General features: G+C 42.0%; 1 protein-coding gene across 1 annotated transcript in view; it reads left to right on the top strand.

Annotated features, from left to right (window-relative positions):
• Positions 1-373: 373 nt before the first annotated feature.
• Positions 374-16602, top strand: part of MARCHF11 (membrane associated ring-CH-type finger 11) — a 130324-nt gene continuing 114095 nt past the window's right edge. Inside the window, exons 1-2 of the mRNA XM_058307150.1 lie at positions 374-910; positions 2051-2206. Coding sequence (XP_058163133.1) covers positions 374-910; positions 2051-2206 — 693 coding nt within the window. The remainder of the gene's footprint in view (positions 911-2050; positions 2207-16602) is intronic.

The following is a 16602-nucleotide window of genomic DNA, read 5'->3' as shown; positions in this document are numbered from 1 at the left end:
TCGGTGGGCGCCCGTCCTTTCCCCCCTCTCCCCTACTCCTGGCGCAACCCCTCCGCCGTGTCCCTCCCCCAGCTCTCTCCCCCCCCTCCACTCCCCGCCCCCCGCCGCGCGGCTCTCACGCGCCGCGGAATTCTGCGCCGCCTCCATCAGAGCCGAGCCGGCGGCTCCGCGGAGCAGCTGCCTCTGCCGCCGCTGCCGGGCCCTCCGCGTCCCCTCCCCGTCCCGCCCCCCAGGCCCCGGCTCCCCGGTGCCCCCATCCCCACCCCGGCTCCTCCCTCCCTCCTTCCCTCCCTCCCCCTCCCGCTCTCCCTCCGGCCGCGGCCCGAGCCCCGCGGGCCAGCCTGGCCGGCGGGAGGGCACCGGCGGCAGCACCATGAGCTTTGAGGGCGGTCACGGCGGCAGTCGGCGCCGCCGGGCGGAGAGCGGGGACCCCGAGCCGCCCCCGCCGTCTTCCCCGCCGCCGCCGCGGGTCGAGCCGGCCCCGGCTCCCCCGCCCCCGCGCTACCTGCCGCCGCTGCCGGAGCCGCCCGCGCCGCCCGCGCCCCCCGAGCGCGCCGCGGGGCCCGGGGAGCCTCCCGGGGAGATGGCCCCGCGGCGCAGGGGCGCGGACGAGCTGCCGCCGCCGCCCGGCCAGGAGGAGGCGTCGGCAGCCGGCGACGCCGGGGAAGGACCCAGGCGCCTCCCCGAGGCGGCGGTGCCCGAGGCGGCGGCGGGGAAGGGCGGCCCGGGGGAGCCCGAGGCCGGAGCGGGCGGGGAGGGCGAGCGGCGGGGCGCCGGCGACCAGCCCGAGTCGCGCTCGGTGTGCAGCAGCCGCAGCAGCAGCAGCAGCGGCGGCGGCGACCAGCGCCCCGGCCACCAGCACCAGCACCACCAGCCCATCTGCAAGATCTGCTTCCAGGGCGCCGAGCAGGTGAGGCTCGGCGGGACTCCCGGCCGCCGGCGGGGGGCGCGGGCAGCGGCTGGGCGGGTCGGGCTCGCGGCGCCGCGCGGCCGTTCAGCACCACGGACAGGGCTCGCCCCCTCGCGCTCCTAGGAGGCTGTGCGGTCCCGCCGCTCGGGCGACGGCCGGGCTGTGCTACCCCTTCTCTTTCTGTGAAGGCGGGTAAAGGTCCTGGTGGCGAAGGCAGGGCTTAATTTGCTCTCCACTTTTCCTCCCTCTACCTGGTTTCGGAGTTACGCATTCCTCAGGTGCTTTAATCATAATATAAGTAAATGGTGAATTACGAAGTGATTTTTGATTTATACAGGGTAGAAAACCCAGAGGATGTAAGGGGAGGCCCTTTTTTACAAATGTACCCTGAGGCATGTAGTCTTCGAATACAAACGGGGGGTGAGTCATCGACGCAACCGAAAAGGGCAGGGTCATTCCTTGTTGCCCATACCGGGGACTTAGTCTTACCGAAGGGAAGAGCACGTTTACTTTGACCTTGTGAAGGAAACGCTGGTGTGCTTGGTGAAAAATCCAGTCCTAATGTTTAATTATAAATTCCAGTAAGGCTGCGTGCAAACTTACCGGAAAGTAATCATGCAGACGAAAAGACGAAATGCGTGGTCTGAGAAAACATTAGATTAAATATTTTTAAAGGTAAGGAAATTGAATAAGAATATGCAGTCCTTCAGGGATATAGTGCCTTAGGTCAATATTTATGGTGCTACATTTAGAAAAAATAAAAGCATAATGCTACTGCAAGCTATTTTCTGGGATGCCATGCATTTCTTTAGTAATGACTAAGAATAACTGCAGAGGAAATGCATCTGACCATCCACTTAAAAGTTATTAAAGAGATTTAATAGTACAGCTTTCTCCCAAGGGTATCGGGAGGTATATCTTGCAGATAGTTTGTATGTTGGTAGAACATTTATGTCAACTCTAAGGGATATCTTTGGTTTCATTGCCATCAGAGGTACAGAATTTTAATTTCATTTCCTAAGGTAGACCTTGACGCTTGTATCCTTCGTTGTAAATGGCTTTGAAAGAAGAGCGCCAGCATTAGAGTTTCAAGGTAGAGATAGAGGCATAAATATTCTTACGGAGCTGTTTTCTTTTTAGGGTGAGCTGTTAAACCCCTGCCGATGTGACGGGTCAGTTCGGTATACACATCAGCTGTGCCTGCTTAAGTGGATCAGTGAGAGGGGTTCCTGGACTTGTGAACTCTGCTGCTACAGATACCATGTCATAGCCATTAAAATGAAACAACCTTGCCAGGTAAACATTGATGGCTTTTTTTTTTTATCTTGAAAGAATTTTTTTTTAAACATGAGTGCACTTGGCATTTAGTACTATTAAGGATGTTTATAAGTGCTACCTAAAATGTTTTATGAAAATCACAGTAAAACCAAGATTTAGAATTTGTGGAGACGTGCTTTGAAAAAGCCATGACATTTTGTCCAAGAAACTCAAAAGACATTTTAATCAAATAGTTCCCTTTATTAATTTATTATTTATTGATGAAATTATACTCATTTTTGTTTCTAAAAGTGCAAGTAAAGGGTAAAACGTCTTGTACTCCAATTATATCAATTTTCTATTAGAAATAATACAAAGTTTGTCTTAGTAATATTTTGTGAACTTTAGTAATAAAGCCCTGGAAGGGTTCCATTTGTGGAAAACAGATGCAAGTTAAGCAAAACTTTATTAGTTTGTGGAAATTTTGCTTGAGCCTAATAGTTCTAATCTGAGCATTCTTTTCATTTACCCAGGCTTTCTTTCTTTTCATATGAGGTTTTTATGCAGTTAAATTTTGGCTACTTTCATTCTTCACTGTGTTCAGCTTACACGGAGGATGCAAAAGTTACTTTCAGTAATGCTACTAAAATTGCATATATTCTTAAATTTTTTGTGTATAATCACATAATAGCAGAATACCTCTAAACTTAAAGGGAAAATCGTGGTGCAGTTGATTCAGGTCCTTTGAACAAATTGGTGGGATGTAAAATATAAAATATTTAGACCGACATCATAAAATAATGCAGTGTAATGTGTAATAGATCAGAGTTGGTAGTGAGAGGGGGCTGACACTAGGCAGACCTAGACAAAGTAGGGTTCAAATCAGAGACAGAGGAGGCATTGGAAGGAAAAGGAAGGAGGGACTGAAAAGTTGGGAGGGAAGGAAAGCAATAAAACCCAGCCTTCCCTGTTTCTATTTAAATTACCAAATTTAGTTTGCGGTGAGCAATGAAAAATAGGGGAAATTGTTAGTGTTTGCAGAAGGAACCTGGAAGCTGAATTACTACTGCATTAATAATTTAAATCTCCTTAGTATTTTTACATTTGTGTATACTTTATACAGCTTGCCATTAATTTGCAACTCTGATAGTCACATTTAAGACATGGCTAGCAAGCATGAAATGAAAATATAAATTTTCTCAATTTGACCTGAGACTTATAAATAATTAGGAAAGAGGAAGCATAATTAATGTGGATCAGTGATGTTATCACGCTTAAGAGTGGCACAAACTTGACACATTTTCCCAGAACCTCTCTAATTTATTGAGCTCTTTGGATGTCAGTTTATGGATCCATCAGAGTTGTCCTGAGAAAAAGATGGAACTATGCTTAAGACCAGGATATGGATAGTATTATTGGGTCTACAGTAATTTTCATGAATAAAAATAGGAAATATGAAAAATGGAGGCTTTGGAGCCCTTTTATAATTAAGCAGTGAAAAGTGCTGGTCAGATACTCAAAACCTGAGAGAGAATTCTAAGCATTTAAAAAATGTTAACTTATGCATCTCTATAGTAATTCATTTAGGATGATTCATTTTGCAGTAGATGGAAATAGGTCATTTTAAAATAGAGATGAGACAAAGGGCTGGGGCAAAAATTACTATTTATTAATGCTAATCCTATTGCAAAAATAGTGATTACTGTGTTTTGTTTCAGTTTTTAAAAGTCATTTCAATAATTACTTTAACAAAAGCAATTCCCCAAACTGTATATATGAGATGACCAAAAGAAACAAAAGAAACCCCCAAATATTATTACTCACACAGTTAGGATTAATTTTTTGATGACCTACACAAAGACTACCATGATCTGTAACCTGATCTGATTGTCGCAGTTAACTACAAAATAATATTTAAACCTAAAGTTGGGATGAGTGTGATGATGATCGCTCAGGTCATGCCAGAGATGAAATGACCTTCCAGGACTACATTATATATGTGTACAGCATGGTCCTTTTAATAAACTGAAGTGTCAGTCATAAGGTTTCTAAAGTGTGGATTCTTACATGTAGGAGTAGTTTATTTCCAAGTGAAGTCTGGTTGATTGTCACTTCTATTAGGGATGGCCCACAAACTTGAGTGTTCACTCTGATTCCTGGCTTCCTCCCTGGCCAGTGTGAGACCCACCAGGTCTAGCATTATCATATTCATGCTTTTAAAACAGAAACCTTGTTCCACGTGATGCAGGCATAAACAAGACTCCTGTTATGGCCCTCCCCTTCAGGTTTCGTATCCCTCAATCCTTAGGATAGTGCCTTTCCCACAGCCATGAGCCCGAGAGTCCTTGGATGAAGAGCAGAAGAGAGAATAAATATTGATATTAAGAGAGAACATGCTTTATATATACTGAGATTTAATTTTCACAATAAACTTATAGGATGGGGAATATTGTCACTATTTTATATAAAGGGAAACTGGGGCACAAAAAAGTTAAATAATTTCTACTAAGCACATAACTGGTATGAGGCAAAGGCAGGATTTATTAAACTCAGTCAGTCTGGCTCCAAGTCCGCGATCTCAGCTGTGGCACCCTACATGGGAAGGTGTTCTTCCCATACCCCGCCTAGCTGCCCTGATGTCTCTGGGGTCTACTACGGTTAGGTAGCCTGTGTAAGGCTGAGTCAAGCAGGAGCTGGTTTCAGCCTGTGTCTCTAAGATTGTCTGGGAATGTTGTGCTTAACAACCCCCCTCCATCCTCAGTCCTCAGGGGATGAAACAGCAACTCTCATTTATTAGCTCTCCAGAGCAGAAGTTCTTAACCTTTTTTGTTCCATGGACCCCTTTGCCAGTCATGTGAAAACCAAGGACCCCTTACTAAGTCCACACTACTGTGTGTTTTTTAATAAATATATCACATTTGCACCAACACGTCCCCACAAGAATAATATGTTTTACATTTTCAATTCAAGGTCGTGGACCACCCCTGGTTAAGGACCCCTGTTCTAGAGTCTGTGCATTTATTGAGGTCAGCTGGGAAGTTCTTCTCCACATGTGATGTCATCTGGGGCTGACATCACATGTGGACCGACTGGCTTGGAACATCCAAGATGGCTCGCTCATTTGACTTGTCGTTGGTCCTGGCTGTTAGCTGGAAGCTGGGGCTGTCAGCTGGTGATTCAGTTCTCTCGCTGTGTGCCGTAGGCTTCTCAGAGTATGATGGTTGGGTTCCAAGGACAGGAAAGTGGGAATTATAGATCACTTACGGCCTCAGCCTGCTTCTCTGGTTAAAGTAAGGCACTCATTGAATGGCAGGGGAAATAGACTCCCCCTTTGGAGTCAGGCCCTTTTCAAAAGAGAGTGGCCATCCTTCAGCCAACGTGGGAGACACCTGATCTGCATGTGCATGTGCACTGTCTGGAGCCACTGTTCCCATGATGCGCTTCCTGGTGTTCAGAAGGGGAAGGGCAACAGAACAATGAGGCAGGAAGCAGGTGTGTGTGAGAGACACGTCACGTGCTCCATAGTCTAAAACTTCAGTTTAGTTTCTTTTTTCTCCACTGAGATGAGAATTCTTTGAGAATTTTGATTTAAACGTAATTTTATTGGATTTCAACAAAGCTCAGTTATGTGTCCCAACAGAAAGCTCATACACATGTCCTCTAGAACAGAGTAAACCTTAATTGCCATATTTTTAGTGGTAGGGACTAATTTTTATGACATTCAAAGTGATGCAAATGCATTTACTCTCCTCCCTACTTGCAGAATCTATTTTGTTTATGAACATATCCGAGATGATGCGTTCATGATATTTTAAGAGTAAAAACTAATTATGCTTTGAATCTCATAGTAGAGTTTAAAGTTAGTGACATGCAAGGACATATAGAATCAAAATTACTTAGAGATGTTGGTGACATTAGAAACTAATCAAGCTAGATTCCATTTTATGAATACTTTAAGTACTTTTTCAAGAAATATGGGTATTTTATGAAATAGCATTTTACTAATAATTGCTATACTGGAAGCCTACAACTGCTCTGCCTAAAAGTAAAAAGAAATGTAATACAAATGGAATCTTGGGCAAGTTACTTAAATTCTGTGCCTCAGTTAACTCAATTTTTAGAAGGGGATAATAATAGCACCCGTCTTATACATTATTTTGAGAATTAAATACATAAAAGTATTTTATGAAAAGAGTCCAGCACACAGTAAGTAGTATCTACCCTATCTGTGTTGGCACTGGTGATTATAACTCATCCAGTCAACTAGGAGATGGGGACCTTTAATTGCTCATTGCTCCCAGGTCCTTTTAAGTCTTATGTCACCAAAGTGATTCTTTACCCCTGGATTTTTACTCCCTGCCCTTTTGGGGAACCCATCTCAGTTTTGACCAAATTAGTTTTCATAAATTCTTAAATAATGAATGACTATTTTAAAAACAATGACCCTAGAGCCTGTGAGCGTCTTTGTTTTCCATCTGCACCTCACTGTGGGTCTTATTTACATACTCACATGCATATTATTGACATACTTATTTACATAGCCTGCTAAAAATTGGAGTTATGAGGTACTCTTTTTATATATTTATGTCAATGCTACAAGTTACTCAGATATCACAAGATAATAACTGCAATAACAATAAATCCACTTCAGCTGGCACTTACACTCCCCCCTTATGTTTGTTTGTTGCTCAATCTTGAGGGATTTGGGACAAAGTCTGCTCTGACTGCTTCAGGCTGAGAAGGGGCATAGATGTCATGGGGCAGAGAAATGGAGTTGTTTTGCTCGCAGTTGTTTTGCTTTTGGGCTGGGGCTGGTCCATCATCCTTGTTTTGTTAGTTGTCCAGGGCAGGCCCGAGGACCCACAGGCCCGAGGACCCACAGGGGAGGAGTTGGCTGCAATCCTGCTGGGTTTTAAGTCTCTGAGAAATATCCTCAACAAGTAAATGAAAATTATAGGTTCAAATAAAAGAAGAAGAATCGTGATTAGGAGGGTTATAAACGCATATAAATATCTTAGATTGGGGAAATAGCTTTTCATATATTCCCGGATATAGCCTGCCGAGCGGTGGTGTTGATGTCATGTGGCTGTGGGGCTTGCTGAAGATGTCCCCACGTCCCTCGGGAGCACTTCTGCTTGAGGCTTTGTTTACTGTGGCACTTGGTGAAGTGTGGCTGAGACCCACATATGTGCAACCTCTGGAATGACCTCCCGACTCATTTTGAAATCTCTTAGCCAAAAAAAGTCTGTTTTCCTTATCTCCCCCTTTTGATCGAGGTCTTTCTCCAAATGCATCCCTGAGTACCGCTCGGTAATAATCCCTGTGCGGTGCTTTTAACCGTGGCCAAGTGCAGGGCAGTGCTCGGCCACCGGGCAGCCATCGTTTCTATCTACTTTGGGAAGCCTGGAGTGGCGTGGGGTCAGTGTCAAGAAGCAGCAGGTCAGAGAAGGGCCAGAGGTCCCTGCAGAGGCACGGGCAGCTGGCTGAACACCAGCCACTGCCAAGAGTGGTGTCCATCAGCTCTCCTTCCTCCGCCCTTCCTCAGATCAGTGAGTGGAGCCTGGGGAGGGCTTGAGTTTTACCCACGGGCCTCACGGCTTGTGGACAGCAGCTCCTGGCCGTTTTGATAGCCTGTCACATTTTGATGCGCTCTCCCTTTCCTCCTTTTCCTCTAAATACTTAAAATGCAGCCAGTCTTCTCATAGCAGGAGAGTGTCATAGGAAGGAAAAGGGACTCGGGTGTTTTCATTGTCATCTACGTCTTCTACAACACTTGGATTTATCAAAATCGTTTTGATGTAGAGAGGATTTTGGCCCCCGGTATTCATCTTGGATATCGATCTGAGGCGCTTGTAGAACTTTAATTAACTTGTAAGGCACTTGTAGAACTTTAATTAACTTCTTGGGGTCCTTGTGATTATTTTCCTAAATGGGGCTCTGTCACGAAAGTGTTATTTCCACCTGCAGAGGTGATGAGGTTGTTATCCTGTGGCTGAGGCACTAGGAGAAACTGACAAATTATCATGGAAAATTCACTGCGATTTAGAAAGTGTAGTAAGAAAACACAGGAGCATGAATCTCATTAGTGTTGCAGGCTGTTAATTGAATGCTTCAAGGCATTTGCATTTTATGGCTTAAGCTTGTCTGGATGCTCTGAGAACCTTGGCGATTGACGTAGTGAGGATCCATCACTTTTTTTCTAGATAATATTCTTGGTAGGCTTAGCAGCAAAAAAAAAGGAGCTGTGGGGAGGTTTTTCATTACCGTGCATGAATGGCTTAAAAACAATGTTAACATTTAATATTTAAGTGCCTCTAACGGCATATAATAAAGATAATTAAAAAATGTCAAAATAAATGACGAATACATCATGAGGCAAATTCCTCATCTTTAGAATTCTTTTTGTTTCATTTGCTTACAAATTCTCAAAACACATGAATCTGCAGTTTACTCACTAGACCAGATTAATGCGTCTCTACTGTATAAAATATGTAAATTCTCCTTTGTATACTAGCACAGCCATCTTATGTAGTGTGTTGGCTATGGGTACAGCAGCTTTACAATTTGCCTCAAAATCCAGATGGTTTTGAGATGGCAGCAAAAGGGGCGTAGGTCACTTGGGAAAGTGTGTGCTGGCGTTTTTACCCTTAACTTGTGTAGAGAAAGAGGCTCGGGGACAGGACAGCGTGGTCCCTTTGGGTGATTCTCTCCGCTCCACCCTTTTTGTCACACATCTTTTTCACATTTTCTAGCTCTTTTTATATGCAGTTCTCTTTTTGATGCCTTTCTCCTGTTTTCTTTCTTTGCCCTTCCTTCTGGCTCTCTTCCTGGGCAGAGGTGGGCAGACTTCTTGGTCAAAGCCAATTAGGGTGGCCAGAAGACCCGGCAGCTGGTTAGAGTAACCTCATCAGGCCCCCAGAATGTCCTCACTTGATAATATTTATCTTGTTATCTAAACCAAGGGCCAGCAAACCTTTTCTGTAAAGGCCCAGGTAGTAAATATTTTAGGCTTTTCCCAGGCGGCACAGCCATTGCCGTTAACTCCCCCATTAGAGTGCAAAAGCAGCCATGGGCAAGTAAGCAAATGAGTGTGGCTGGGTGCCAGGAAACTGTACTTATCAACACTGGAATTTGAGTTTCATCTTTCACATGTCCAGAAATAGTAGTCTTCTTTTGATTTATTTTTTAACCATGTAAAAATGCAAAAACTTGCAGGCTACAAAAAAATAGACATCTACTTTAAACACAGCATCGATATGAACTTAGGTGTGTTATGACCTCTTAGGAAATTAAATGGGTGAAGCATTTCTGCATTTTCATATGTTGCTTTTTAATTTGGGGGGAAATCATCATAAACTTACCATCGAAAATGGTGGCACTCTTTCTCCAGCATGAAATGCTACTAACTTCTTAATATTATATATTAAAACCATTGTTTCTTCCAAATTGTTTCTTGGTTGTATCAGACTCAAATCTTAAATTCCCAGCATAGTTTTGATTAAGTTAGGAGCAGAAGGCAAGGCTGTCTCAGCAAATGGCCCTGGGTCAGGGGCAGGCACCCCCTCATCCCAAGGAGTCCTGGAATGTATATTAGGGAATGCTCTTAGGTCCATTCCTAAAATCGGGCTGCAGCCCTGCAGGTGTGCTTGGAATATCCCTTTTTGAATGTTTTAGAATGAGATTGTTTTTGTTTTCTTGGATTTGTCTTCTAAAGGGGGCAAGTATAGCAGTGAGAGGGACAGGTTTTAAAGCAAATTCTATAACATACTTCAATATGGCTTAAGATTCATTTTCTTGGTTACTTTGTGGGCATTCAGTGTTTATTTGTGGAAGTGATGAATGAATGAATAGATGCACAAATGAGTGTTTCAGTAAGTTGGCTAGAAATGACTTATAGAAATCAAATTTCATTCATTGCTCACACATTAGCCATCTACCAACTCTTAGTTTTTAACTCGTTAAGTTCATCTTCTAATAGTGCTACACTGAATCTGCCAGGGCAAATGCATCAGCTCTTCAGATACAGGAAAAAGGTCTTGAGAGTAGTACAGTGATCTATTTTTAAAAACCTAGAATTACCAAAAAACCTTTCCAGGGAGACATACCTGCTCTTTTCAAAAGATGAAATGTCAGGAAAAAAGCCTCAGTGAATGCTAAATTACTGATGTGTGACACTTGCTTCCTTGAGGTTGTCACTGGTTGAAGGATTTCATCTAGCGTTTGTTCAGAGAATTTGAATAATTTGTTGGAAATTTTACTGTGTGATCATTGGCTCATATGAGCTGCTAAGACTGTCTCCTGGATATATATTTTTGGCTGAAAACAAGGTGACATTTTTTGATAAGAGGTTTGTACAGTTGTAACATAACTTCTAGAATGATTTTCCACAGGTGAATACAGTACCCCAACACAGGGAGATAAAGCATGAGAGCAGGTAATTTTCATCCTTGCTCTTTTCCTACTTTGCCTTGGCCTGTGGCTTTGCTGTGATGTGATTGATGTTTTGCTAAAGGAATTAGAGCAAAGGAAACTCAGTGTCCTTCTATTTTTAGACTTTCTAAGAGTAGAATGGAATGACACTGAGGGCAACTGAGAGTGCTTCCAACTCTTCGGAAGAGCGCAGAATAGACTGGTGAGGATGTAATTGCCTAAGATTACAAATAAACAGATGGCAGACACAGAGGACACCGATAAGAAAAAGTGCATCATGACTGGTATTTTCCATATTCTGGGATACTTGTCAACAGCTTCTCTGTGGGCAGAACTCACAATTCAAAACCGTTTGACATAATTTACCCAAAGGAAGTCCAGTATAAGTAGAGGTGGACTGGAAGCAGTTCCGTGGGAAGACATGACAAAAACTTGAAGCTTTTCTGTATAGGCTAAGTCAATGAAGGAACTTATTGTGGAGCCTTTTCTTGTTTCACACTTCCCTTGGTTGTAGAATGTTTTGAAAACTACCCCCTAAAAACTTGCTTTCTCTCCAGTATTTGTCTCATCAAGCCTGTACCTTGTGACTGATGGCACTTGGGCAATTTATCCATTGCCTTACTGTGCATTTAGTATTGCTTTTTTTTTTTTTTTTTCATATGCTGATTATTTGCAGGTGGCCAAGAGCTTAGTTTGGGCTCAAGGCTGCCACCCGCTCCCCCCCCCCATGCATCTGGTCATACCCTTGTTATCTGTGAACTTAGAATTGTCCCAGATACTACCTCCTTGTTAAATCAATTTGTCATGACTCTATGCTGCAAAATATTTCAAATGGACAGGTAACTTTTTCAAGGAATTCACAAAGTCTCCCTTTGGTTTGTTCAACCTGTTAGAGAAGATTTTAAGGAGGATAACATCTCCCACAAATAGGGAACTTCAGGTATATTCTTGTGAAAGAATATTCAAGAATCTACAGGATCTGCTTTGGCCTTTCTCCCTTCCTCAGCCACACCCCAGTATTAACTTCTTTTCTGTGTTATCTGTAAATTTTTACATAAATATGCAAGTAGCTTCTCTACTGATAAGAAGAAAAAAATAAAGAAAATACACACAGCTTAATAGTGGAGTAGATAAGCAGGTAGAATTTGGTGCTGGCAGATGTGGGTTGTATTTAGAACCCCTTTGTGCCCTACTGAAGGGGTAACCTTCAGAAAGTTATTTAATTTCTTTGAACCTCTGCTTTCTTATCTTTACAACAGGGAATAACATCTGTTGTATGGATTTAGTGAGATAACATTTATTAGATGCCTACCTAACACAATAACAGGCATATATTGGGCATTCAGCAAATATGTGTTTTATTGTGTGTTCATCTCTTCCTTTTCCTTGACAACATCCTTGCCTTTTGAGTGGGAACTGGTGGATGGGAAGTTCCGAGTCCCTTGGGGAGAAGGACTCAACAAACAGTGTATTCTCTAGGACCAAGTATGTCCAAGCTCAACCCTGAAGTTGAAAATAAATTTTGAATGCAAACCCACCCATCAGTCCCCTCCCAAACCACCGTCCTTTGCTTTTCATGATGCGCTATCAACTACACTGCCATACCTTTTATTAAAGTTGTCTTCAGGTCTAGGAAAGGCTTTTCAGCAATTTGAGAAATAGTTGAATGAAACAAAAGAAAAAAGCTAAGCCCACAAATTTATACTTAACTTTGCCAAAATTTGTTGGGTAGCTTTGGGTGACACGTGGTTCTTCAGCAATGGAGTGAAAAGCTTATAGATGTTAAAAGATTTTTGAGTGATTTGGTAAAACATTTAAGGCTGGATAATGAATCTCCCTACCTCCTGTCAGCCTGCTTTCTCTGTTCAGTACTATTCTACTGTGCTTGAAGGTAATATCTATTACAGAAAAGGAAATTTGAAAGAGAAATATGCTACTTTTATTTCAGACATGATTAAACTTTTCTTTCGGGGAAAAAGCACTATCCATTCCTTGAATTGCCCATGTGGAAAATTTCAATGCCAAGTGATGATGAATGCATGGAGATTATTACTATAACAGAGCTTAGCGATGGATTATTTATGTGTTTGTTTTTGGTCTGGAAGATTCATATTCAAGGGGCAGTCTCAAGATATTCCATCTTTGTTATTTTTTATAATAACTTATGGAATTATATAATAAAGTTATATATATAAAGTTATAAATATATAAAAAAGTTATATAATAACTTTTTTAATTTATTATTTTTTCACTCATTCAACCCAATAACCACTACTACATGGCCCTAGAGATACAGAGTTAGTTAAAACAGGCAAGATTTCTGCTTCTGGAACTCTAATTATTGAAGGTGAGGGATAGAATAAACAAGTGAGCAAATAAATAAAAATACTAAGAATTGTAGATTATGTTAAGAACTCCAATGGAAATAAACTGGGTAGTTAAAAAGAGTATGCTAGAAAGAACTATGGGTTAGAACTGTGAAGACATCAAAATGAAGTCATGTTTAGCTTAATATAAATACCAATGTGTACATAGAGAAATATTTATTGATATATGTATAAATAGGTTAATATTCACATATGTATTTCTTAGTTCTGCCCATTGAGAGGGTCTATAAGCAGTGACAATCCAGTAACCATGAGCACACCCAGCACCCACATCTTGGTTTCTAATACCATTCTCCATTAAAAGGAACCAGTCTCATACAAGATGAGACTGGAGTATCATGTAGTATACAGGGTAAAGAAGTGATCAGAAGCAAAGGATGGGGAGCATGTCAAAGGGACATAGGAGCTAATCTGAAAGAGTTCATAGTGGCTAAACTGGAACAATTTAAGCAACAAAATAAATAATGTAGTATTGGATTATAATCTGACCTATAAAATACATATTCATGAGTCCATGCTGATATAAATAGATCATTGAATAAGTAAATATACCTTACAGAAGAATTCTGAATAATTTATGTATATACCCCCCCGCCCCAAGAGTGCTTCACACCACCAGCCCCATGAGTGTGGCTGTTCCTAATGACTTGTTTTCCAAGAGCTGAGTATGGAAAAGGGGAGTAGTGTCCAACTTGCAAGTGGAGACACTGGGCAAACACTACCAGGTGATCAAGTGTAACATCCTTAGAGATAAAGCATGTTGATAGCATGTCCCCTCGATGATGCTATTAAGACCAGATCAACTCTGTTGTCTTCCTCCCCCAAACTGATACATGAGAAAATTGCCAGACAGACCCAAATGGGGGGATAGTCTGCAAAACACTTGATCAGAACTCCCAAACCTGAAGAAAACACAAAAAAAGGAAAGCCTGAGAAAGAGTCTGACCAGAGGAGGCTAAGGAGATAGGATGACTAAATGCAATGTGATATCCTAAAGGGACGTTGGTACAGAAAAAGAATATTAGAAAAGCACGTGTGAAATCAGAGTAAAGTCCAGAGCTTAGTCAAATGTAAGGTACCAACATTGGGATATCAGTTGTGACAAGTGTAACACAGTAATGTAAAATGTTAACAGTAGGGACACTGAGAGCCAGGTAGGTATATGGGAGCTCTCTGTACTAGCTTTGCAACTTTTCTGCAAATCTAAATCTATTACTATTTTAAAATAAAAAGCTTATTTTAAAAAATAGAGTATGGGGGAGACCAAGCTTAGCTAGTTATATAGAAGGGGTAGGGAAAGTCTCTCTGAGAATGTGAAAGCTGAAATAGACCAAAGATTGATGATGATCTCACCTTTCAAATGCTCTTCAAGATCATTCTGGAAGGGGAACAGCTTAATCAAATCTCCAAGTGAAGAAGAGATTGGTATTTGAGGGAATAAAAAGAAACACTTCCCATAAGTGAGGGTAGTAGGAGATGATGTTGGAGAGGTGGAAGGATGCTTTACTCTCTGTGCAGGCCACCATGAAAAATTTTCAATGAGCAATGGGTGTCAATGGAAGGTCTCAGGCGAGAAGTGAAGTAATAATAATAATAGACACCTTTGCTTTCCCTGTAGAAAGTGTATTGGAGAAAGGCAGGGCTGAGGTGGATGCGGTTAGAACACTTCCTTGATGGAGGGGAAAGACATAATGCTGGCTTATACTAGGGTGTTGGCAGCAGAGATGAAGAAAAGTTCAGGCATTTGAAAAATATTTTGAAAGTGGAAGCAACAGGCTTTTTATGTTCTTGTTCTTTTATAATTATTTGGTGGCAAACATCTCTTGAATTGACTTGAAGCTGTCTTTACCACACTGTCAGTAGTATATATTTTGCTATAGAATTATTAGAATTATTAGTGGTTTTGGTTACGGAGAGCTGCCCTAGACCCTGCTGGGAGTGTGAGGTGTTCTGTAATAGACCATAAACATAATACCTGTAAAAAAGCTGGACAGTTTGGAATTGTGAAACGCATATAACCCAAATCTTTTGGAAAAGGTATTTTGGCTTAATCTAGAGTCTTCTTTACAGAAGATTCCTTGTGCTTCTGGGAAGAATATGTGTTCTGCTCTTGTTGGGTAAGAGTATTCTATAGGTGTGTATTAGGTGTTAGTTCATAGTGTTGTTCAAGAGTATTATTATTGTTGTATCTTTTTGATACATTGATCATAATAAAATCTTATCATAATAAAATGCCCTTTTTTATCCCTAGTAACAATTATTATCTTAAAATCTTAAAATTTCATCAAAAATTGTCCCAGATTTCTACCAACCTTTGCTGTAATATTGCCATGTAAATTAGTATTGCTTTCTTTATGAGGTTACCAGTTTAGAAAAATCTAAGATTGAACAATCGTGGTGGTTACGTGCTATCTGAGCTTATGTGTTTTGAATCTCTAAATGTGAATATTCTCCTAAGCTCTGTATTTATGCAATTGACCTCTCTCAAAGCTTGTGAAAGAACTATGTTATTTTCCTCTTATCTTTCCTCCACCTGCTATCTAAGACTTGGTGTGATTATTTAAGGCATGGTGGGACCCAAGTCTTTTTTATTAAAGAGATTTTTATTGCCATTCATTATTTTTTTTAAAGATTTCTTCTTATTTTTTATTTCTCTCCCCTCTCCTCGCCCCCCCAGTTGTCTGCTCTCTGCGTCCATTCGCTGTGTGCTCCCCTGTGACCGCTTCCATCCCCATCAGTGGCACCGGGAATCTGTGTTTCTTTTTGTTGCGTCATCTTGTTGTTGTGTCAGCTCTCCGTGTGTGCGGCGCCGTTCTTGGGCAGGCTGCACTTTCTTTCGCGCTGGGTGACTCTCCTTACGGGGTGCATTCCTTGCACGTGGGGCTCCCCTACGCCGGGGACACCCCTGCGTGGCACAGTACTCCTTGCACGCATCAGCACTGCACATGGGCCAGCTCCACACGGGTCAAGGAGGCCCAGGGTTTGAACCGCGGACCTCCCATGTGGTAGGTGGACGCCCTAAGTCTGCTTCCCACCATTCATTATTAGTCAACTGCTTCTTCCAAGTCTCCTAAGGCTCTTCATGTGCAGTCATGTTGGTACACTTAACCTCTGTAGTTGAAGCTCCTTTTTTTTGTTTTAATTTGAAAAATGTCTTCTAGAATGGTTGAAGTTATACAAGTCAGTGTGTTATAATGGAAAGAGCAGGACTTTGGTAACACAAAGACCAGGTTACAAATTTTAACCTAACCACTCATTAGTCCTGTGAACACAGTGACAACCATATGTTCTAACTCTTTCCTGCAGTTGGAAGGGCTAAATCTAGGAACATTTTAAAAGTACATGGCATGTGGTAGCTTTCTATTAATCCCTGACTCCTCAAACTCTGTTACAAGACTTGCAAGACATAAGATTCCATTGCATTTTGATTTGTTGTTTATTCGTTCAATTAGTCATCTATTTAATTACTAAACAAATGTTTACGATCACCTACTGGGTGCTGGACACTGTTCAAGTCACTGGAGATGAACAAAAGAGTAAATAAAAGAGATAAAAGGAAGCAGATGTGGCTCAAGCCATTGGGTTCCCATTTATCCCAGAACTGAACCTGGGGCCTCC

The sequence above is a fragment of the Dasypus novemcinctus genome, chromosome 2 (assembly GCF_030445035.2).
Source record: "Dasypus novemcinctus isolate mDasNov1 chromosome 2, mDasNov1.1.hap2, whole genome shotgun sequence".
NCBI lineage: Eukaryota > Metazoa > Chordata > Mammalia > Cingulata > Dasypodidae > Dasypus > Dasypus novemcinctus.
The sequence above is the reverse complement of the archived record's forward strand: the minus strand, read 5'-3'. Positions and strand labels throughout refer to the sequence as shown.